General features: G+C 35.1%; 1 protein-coding gene across 3 annotated transcripts; it reads right to left on the reverse strand.

The window, feature by feature from the left end:
• Positions 1–479: 479 nt before the first annotated feature.
• Positions 480–8,133, reverse strand: LOC122061407. 3 transcript variants are annotated; one of them, XR_006134641.1, is made up of 5 exons: positions 7,958–8,133; positions 3,300–3,383; positions 3,066–3,221; positions 2,217–2,776; positions 480–700 (listed from the first exon to the last, which is right to left on the reverse strand). XR_006134641.1 is itself a non-coding variant. In XM_042624661.1 (4 exons), the coding sequence occupies exons 1-4, from the start codon at positions 8,006–8,008 to the stop codon at positions 2,408–2,410; spliced, it is 660 nt and encodes a 219-aa protein (XP_042480595.1). In that variant the 5' UTR covers positions 8,009–8,133; the 3' UTR covers positions 2,055–2,407. The 3 variants fall into 3 exon arrangements, 1 of the variants encoding a protein (XP_042480595.1); XR_006134643.1 differs by having other exon boundaries at positions 2,880–3,221; XM_042624661.1 differs by lacking the exon at positions 480–700 and having other exon boundaries at positions 2,055–2,776.
• Positions 8,134–8,438: the final 305 nt, after the last annotated feature.

Genomic DNA, 8,438 nt, shown 5'->3' on the forward strand with positions numbered 1-8,438 from the left:
CAATACATTGGATGCATGACTTCATATGATATACAAGTTTTATTCTCCTTAATTCACTTGGTGCTGGACTTGAGCATCCAACACCTCCCGTTAATTATCATTACAAACAGCTTGTACTCAATTCTTTGTTCAATAGTGACTCTCACTCCCTTTAAGAAAATTCAAAAATTTTGACAAGTACAGTGACGATCCTTGGAAAAATGTTCAGTGATCATATTAGAAGTTTGTTTTCAATTAAAACACTTTGTAACTTCTCATTTCACAGAAATAAATAGAAAAATCATATTAAGTTCATCTTATACAAAACTAATCAACTTCATCCATGACATTACTGTTCATGAAAAATATATAATGTTCAAAAAGATCCCAAGCCCAATTATATTAATTTAAACATTTTGAGTCGGAAGGTGGGTGTGGATGGACCATGGAAGTAGTGACACTCAATCCTTTTGCACTTCTACCTATAGATTAAGAGATTATTAGTGTTGAATTTTGTTTAATTCTAGATTCAAAGGGCTGACATAAATCCATGCATATACAGATTTAAAAAACAGAATTTCATACATTTGCTATGAATTTAAAGCCAATCTTGTTCTATCCCTTATAAGTATCATCTTCAAGCACAACATTATATAAATTTGGTTGCATTTCTATGAATCCCTTGTCATTTCCTTCAGTTAGTATCCCTCCTAGATGACCTCTGCATAGAACAAACAAACACAAGAAGAAGAAGAAGAAGGCACTTAAGAAATGCAAGAATTTAGCTATTAAATTACAAAGAAATATTTTCATGTACTTAATTGATTTTTTTAAATAGATCTGTTGTCAAACAACTAACCAACAAGCGCACAAGTGGGTATGCAAGCCCCATTACTTTGGCCACCCTAATAAATTACCAAGACTAAACATTAACCAACTAGAAATCTCATACTCATGGGATTTTCATAGAAATAAAAACCTAAATATAGATTCCTGAAGTTTCAGAAGGCAAGGTGGAGATTCTCATAAATGAATAATGTGGAACATAAATTCATAACAGGCAAACTATCTCAAGTCCCAACTGCATTAAACAAATATAATATAGCTACAAAAGAAATGCTAAATGGCTTCAGGATTTATTTTGGAGAGAAGCATTATGAAATTTTTTTTGATACAAATTCCATAACAATTGCTCCCAACACAGATACTGAATGCAAGAAAGAATACACCCATGCCATCATTCTCCAAGTTTGCCATACAGAATTTTTTTTGACAAAATGCTTATTAAAAAGGAAACCTGCAGGCTTCAGTTTCATCCAGTGTTCAACTGGAGTCCATCTCAATTCCAGTTCTCTTTCCCATCCACAACATAGAAGACAAAACCAAGTTCAATAATACTAATAATTTATAGATAACACCATATTCTATGTCCAATGAGGAGTTTCATTACTCTTCCTCAACCTTCAAATATAGCAATTTGCAACAGTTAAAACCACTGAGTCATGCAATTGCAAGGAATATCCAAGATATACACAAGTCCCAGTATGACACAAAATACAAAAAATTTGAGATGTGCGCCTAATATGCTATTAGAAAAAATCGTAACATGGCAACTTGAAAAAAAAAAAAAAAAAAAAGCTACTAAATTTAATGCACTTGATCTTGTTATACATTGTTCTCCATTTCAGTGTTTATACATGATCAATGTTATATGTTGCTTATTTATACTATTTTTTTTTTGCTCCCGAAGTATATTTCTATGTATATCTTGACCATTTCTATGCATATCATTAGAGTATTTTATGTATTTCCAATATGATACGATGTATCTCATAAAATTAACCGACTGATATGATACGCAATATCGATACTTTAAACCTTGATATTTAGTAATACAGTTCTCTTTAGTTTAGTTTCTTTAATTGATTGTTCAAGTGTCTTTTAAATTACACAAGTGAACTGTAATATTCTTTAATTTTCATTTTAACATTTTGTATGAACAAGAAGGAATTTCTCACTCATTTTGATTTGATCTTACCTCTTGAAACTTTCAAGGCATATAATACAAATGGAGATGACAAGGAAAAATTTCCTAGAAGACCCATTAAAATGCTAAGGGGCTTGATGATTATGTCCCCTTGTAAGAGAGCTAATCATACAGTAAAGCAAGAGATCTAAGTGACAACCAATCGCATCCTAAACCTGAATAAACTAGCTAATGATTGTATTTATCTTACCACATCAATGGCCTTGATCAAGAAACCTCAAGATCCACCTCCTCCGTTGCTCCACATCCCTAACTAAAAATGCCTTTGCTTGAGGTTCATTTACTATGAGGAAATCAAAGATGATGTCAAGTGTATCTTCGCTAAATCCATCTACTTCTTGTATAGCATTCCAACAATGCTTTAGGAGAGACATGCCTCTCTTAGACCACAGTCGCCAAACGATCTATAGAGGCGGCAATAGAAGATATATGTCCATCCAATGCTACCTTCGCTCTCTTTCTCTCTCGAGTTGCACCAGCTCCATTCCCTTCTTTAGAATGTGATGTGGACATTGGGACTACAGTGTTCAAATCTTCACTGCCGTTTGTCTCACCAATCTCCATATGGTCCACTGGATGGATGTATGGCCTAGGTTCTTCAGAAGTTGTTCCTTTATCTTTTCTCTGACGGAAAGAATCTCTATTTGATCGAAAAAATTCCCCTGTGATGTGATCTTCATCCACAACTTTCTTAAGTTCTTCAAACAGGGGCCAAGTCATGTTTCTCAACTTCATGAATTCTTTTTCTTTCTAAATCAAAAGAAAAGAAAATCAAATATTAATGTATGATAATAATATCAGTGAACCACAAAATCAATTAAATACTTATGCAATCAATTATTAAAACATATACCTTAACAGCAGATGGATACCATAGTTGGTCTTCTACCTTCAACTTCTTCTCCGTATGATCAAAACTAAACCCACTTTGCTCAAGACAAAGAAGAAGGTTTCTACAGGTCTACTTAATTGTCCTAAAGCGATTGACCACATTATCTTTTGTTACTTCTTTATGGTGTTGTGGATGCTTTGAATTTACCTCTTTAGCAACAAAATTGTAAGCCAACTCTTTGAAAGAATTTCCTATCTTTTTTTCCTCCCAGACTTGGACTTGGGGGCATCGAATCATTGTTTCATCCATTTGCTTGGTCCATGTGATGTTCTTCCTTTGTTCATTGATGCCTAATTCATCCTCCTATATTGCAATACATATTAGAATAGCTTCAGACTTCAAATATTTCCTCAAAAGTTCATTTAAGCATGTGATTTTTACCTGACCCATACCACCTGTAGATGCATCGATAGTACTCCTACTAGCTGGAGTCTTTGTTCTCATTCCAAAACTTCTAAAATAGAACTGGATACATAACAAAAAAGAATGAGATCAAACAAACTTAATACTCCTAGAAATGATATAAATATAAGAAAGCATGTATGATGAATAACAATCAACTCTACATAAGAATTCACATAGTAATGTACAGAAATCATTAATTTCATTCCAAATCACAATCAAGAATATAATCCAGCTTTGGTGCTTTTTAAAGATTTTATAATTCCATTCCAAATCACAGTCACTAGCATAATCCAACTTTATAGCTATTACAAGCATATCACACAAAAAAAAGTACAACCAATACTCTAACAGAAATTACGCCGCCTCCGCCGATAATCAACCCACATTTGCCTCATAATTGCAGTCCTGATTCTAGCTCCTTCTCTTGCTTTTGCCACCCTACTAAGGTATTGCACTATGTGGACATCAGGCTCAGGTTCACGATTCACAAACTCTTCTAGTTGTTCTTTATCAAAAGCCTGTAAAAGGTGATCATCTGGCATTACCGGTCTGATGTGATTATGGATACAACAACATACCATAACTATGTCCACCTACATCTGGTACGGGTACTTAGGTACAGTAGTTATGATATTAAATCGCTTCTTTAAAACTCCAAATGCACTTTCAATGTGATTCCATAGGGATGAATGCCTATGATTGAATAACTCCATCGCAGTTTGAGGCATTCTATCCCGAACTTCATTAAGATGATAGCATACACCTCGAAATGGGGTAATAAAATTGTATAAGAGTGGAAACTCAGCATCAGCAAGATAATATTTTTCTACAAAGAAAAATATTGTTGAGATAATTGTTACTCTAATAAAAGCTGAATATGTGAATTATGACCTCAACTATTCTAATTTCATACCTGGAAAACATACAATTGAGTTCTCTCTATGGATAACATCTGCCAATATCCCGGAGTGAGTCGCTGAACCTTCCCATCTGGCTAAGACGTATGTGAATTTCATATCGAAGTCACATGCCACCAAAACATTTTGGATGGCATGTTGCTTACGACCTTGAAACTTAGCTTCATACTCAAGACTTACACTTGCCAGAATATGTGTGCCATCTATGGCACCTATGCAATCCTAAAATATGTTGCATTTATTAGTAAAAATTAAACTAATATAAGCTTAACATTCATTAATATTCATTGTATTCAAGTTTTGTACCTAGAAATACGGCATCCATCTAGGATTATTTTGAGTTTGTTGAGGGGTTTCAACGATAGGATCCTTAATAAACACTTTTTGCATGTCTAATATAGCATCTAGAACCATGTGGAAGTAACGAGCTATGGTCTCTCCAGATCTTTTCATGTAGAAACACATGCTACGGTTCCTTTGGTTGAGGGAAATAGTGTGTAGAAAGATTGCTATTTGTTCTTCAACAGTACAATGAACGGTATCGTGAAGACGATTCGATTCTCTAAAAATATTCACAAATCTTTGAAAGCAATCTATATTCATCCCAAGATTGTGTTTGCAATCCTCTTCTGACTCCAGTAAACGACTCACAAATCACGATGAGTATAATAAGTATTCCTACAGATTGACTTATCCACATATTTTGAGTAGTATTTTGCGGCGGTGCATGTCACAGCTGCTGTTGATGCTACTGAAGATGTAATTTCAATGATAAGTTCCTCCTCAAAGTCTCTATCTCCCTCTATATGTGGGTCTTCCATACAAACTATTCAATCTAATATCTACCATGGTAAAAAACATAAAAGTGAAATTACAATATTGTAGACAATTCAACATCTAAATAGGAAAATAAGAACCCACATTTTGAAGATTTTATAACCCTGGGTTAACCCAAAAAAAGAATCTTAAATAAGGAGAAAGAATCATAAAACTAGAACATGATAAAGGATCGAGATTCAACCAATTACAGATTGCAATACACACCGATTTATAGGTTCACAGGTGCATAGGGGTGACAGTGGCCAAACCTGTAACTTTGAACAAAGACTTTAGAGGAGAAGCATGAAAGTAAGAAATGATTGTTTCATAAGACAAACCATCTCTGTAGTAAATGGCTTTTCATTAATGTGCATCACCAGGGAACTAGAACCATATGAATTGGGAAAATTACACTTTATGGAAATGCCAATCATATAAGGTCACAGTCGAAGTGTAGTGAGTGGCTATAACATTAACAGGGTTGTTGCCTCTTGCGGTGAACAAACTAAGATTGCTGAAAGTTCAGATTATATTGAAATGGGAAGGGAAAAGTTAAGGAAAACAACAAAAGATAGAAATGGGAAGGGAAAAGTTAGTGAAGGAAAACAACAAAAGAAGGAAAGGAACAGAGGACATCAGAAGGTTTCATGGCCTCTCATGTGTTGGATATTATATTTCTTGAACTTTTAAACGACATATGGCTCATGAAAATTGGATTTTTTTTTCTTCAGTAAAGCGAGTAGAAAAAAGAGGGAATGCATATGACAAGGAGTCGATCCTTAAACCTTCCACACTCCTAACACCTGTTTTACAAATAGAAACTGCAACCAATGCACTATACACTGGATCCATGAGAAATCTTTTGTTACTAATCAGAGAAGTAGATAAGGAAGTGTGGACAAGGATGTTGGTCTAATCCATCACTTACTGGGTATGCTATGAAGCAGATACCCCTAATAATTCCACATGGCAGCAGGTGGGCAATCATGAGCCGGTATTTGGCCTCATCTTTGAATCTAATGAAACCATATTTTTTTATTTTAGATGACAAAGTGGCACTAAATAATGATTTTGCATGCAAAAATTTTGTTTCTTTCCTGAACAACAACAGAGAGATAAAAGAAAATGATTAATCCTAGCCCATAGGTATTTATATTTGTCTTAGATTATAGTACAGTATGATTAAAAATTTAAAATAGCTAAGATATTGATTAAAACAGCTACTGAAAGGAGCAAATTAAAACCCTTTCCCACTTTTTTACAGAGTTTTAAGTTAGCATCTTGTGTGGGCTAGATTTGAGAGGATTACTAAACAAGAAAAACTGATCAAACAACTTGATCCTTACATTAATATTGGGAAGAAAGCTGTTGACTGGATGATTGAGATCAGTCAATGCTTGCAATTTTCATGAGCTTGAAGATTTGGAATCTTTGGGTTTGTGCACTATCACCTAAGAGATTGGTTTAAAATTGAAAAAAACAGATAAATATTTCAGCAGGATCATATCAAAAGAGTAGAAAAAACTACTGATCTGACTTTTGAGCAGGGAATTCTCATATCTGGGAACCAAGCATCATCAACAGAACCCATACAGTTGTGAGAAAGGTATACATAAACCTACCAAAAACACTTCATTGGAACCATCCCACAAGAGGTTTTCTTTTCCCCTGCAGAAAGAGCAAAAGGAAAAAAACAACAAACCAGCCATCAAGGGACCTGGGCTTGCTCAGCAATATTGAAGATAATGAAGGCTCAGACACTGGCTAACAGTTCATAGGAGGATTTACTAGTAAGCCACAAGCAGACTTCCACCTTACCCTGTCAAGGTAAAGATAGAACATCACCTCCTAGGACATAGTTTAAGCTTCTTCATCAGCTCAGGGTTTGGGACCTCTAGCTGGGGTTGGGTTTGAAATGGAGATATGAACCATAAAGATAGGGACTTAAAATCATTTTTTAAAGCTAAGAAAAAACCACTGAGAGAATAACCCCTTGGATTTTCAACAAGACATCCTGGAATAGGAGAGAATAGATAGATACCCTATGCTACAAGTTCCTACTGCAATTGGTTTTTCTTCGAATCCATAGTATGTTCATCACCAAGAGGAAGGATGAAAATTTAAGCCAAGGGTGCTAGCTTATCTGAAGGAGTCATGCTTGAATTTGAAATGCAATAAAGTTGTTGTGTAAGGGACTGTCATTCAAGCTGGAATCATGGAGAAGATAAGAGGGGGATATACCTCATCCACAGTGATTCTTGTTGTTGAGAAAAGACGGAAGTCTATCTCCCTGTAAAAGTCATGGAAGAAAATGATAACATCCTCAATTTATCACTGTAAATGCCAAAGGAGAAGACAATTTCCACCTCTTGACCCAAAAGGTTCATCCTCCAAAGAGTGCCATATTAATCAGATTATCTTTATTTTTTATTTTCTACTCTTTAGTATATGCCCTGTCTCAATCTCTATTTCCACACCCCAATACCAGTATTAGTTCAAGCAGAGCTGTAAGGCATGGCTTCAATGACCTTGGCCTCATTACCTATATAAAATGTATTTTTGATACTTATAACCTGAGATGAAATTAGTTTTTTCACAAAGCAGTGAAGGTGGGTTGGATGTTTAAACTAACAGAAACCAAATCTCTATGAAACATTTCATCAAACACTTGATGAGCAGGATCAATACTCACATACCAATGTGTTCCAAAAATACACAGCTTAGTTACAAAATGAAGAAGAGATACAAAATGAAGAAGAGAATGAACATAAATGAAGAAGAAATCAAAACTGAGGATTAGAGATTCCAAATTCTTCTCCTGAGGAAGAGAACCAACAACTTGTTGAGAAGGAAAACAACGACCAGAATGAGAGTCACATGAGAGAGAGATTGTCTCACCCTGCTCGAGTAGGATGAGAGTCGCCTGAGAGAGAGATCGTTGAGAATCATGTGAGAGAGAGATCGCCTCACCTTGCGTGCAGGGTGAGAATCATGAGATCGCTAAGAGATGCGTGAGAGAGAGATCGAGTCATGAGCAGGGTGAGACTTGAGAGTCGCGAGAGTGATAGAGAGACGATGAGAATACCTAATTTGGTCGGAAAATAAAATGGGAAGTTTTACTGTATAGGTGAAATTTTTTTTGCATACAAAATATATTTCCCTTGCAACCAAACATCTCAATTTATTTTTTCTGGAAAAAAATTTCACTTTACATAAAAAAATTTGCATTCCCCTATCAACCAAACAAAGCCTACAGTAACAAATTTGAAATGGGCTAAGAGTATCAAAAAAAAACATGAAATGAGTAGAGATGAACTGAAACCAATCTCAAGCGGGCTAAGACAATTGGACCAATTCTAGCCCACCTAAATTTAGAGAG

Source organism: Macadamia integrifolia, chromosome 2 (assembly GCF_013358625.1).
Source record: "Macadamia integrifolia cultivar HAES 741 chromosome 2, SCU_Mint_v3, whole genome shotgun sequence".
NCBI lineage: Eukaryota > Viridiplantae > Streptophyta > Magnoliopsida > Proteales > Proteaceae > Macadamia > Macadamia integrifolia.

Coding starts and splice junctions, on each gene's coding strand:
- LOC122061407 (XM_042624661.1), bottom strand. CDS start 8,008: ATGATTCTCAACGATCTCTCTCTCAGGCGACTCTCATCCTACTCGAGC. Junction 3,384..7,957: donor TCTCATCCTACTCGAGCAGG/GTGAGACAATCT, acceptor TTATGTATCCAG/TTCTATTTTAGAAGTTTTGG. Junction 3,222..3,299: donor CTACAGGTGGTATGGGTCAG/GTAAAAATCACA, acceptor ATTGCAATATAG/GAGGATGAATTAGGCATCAA.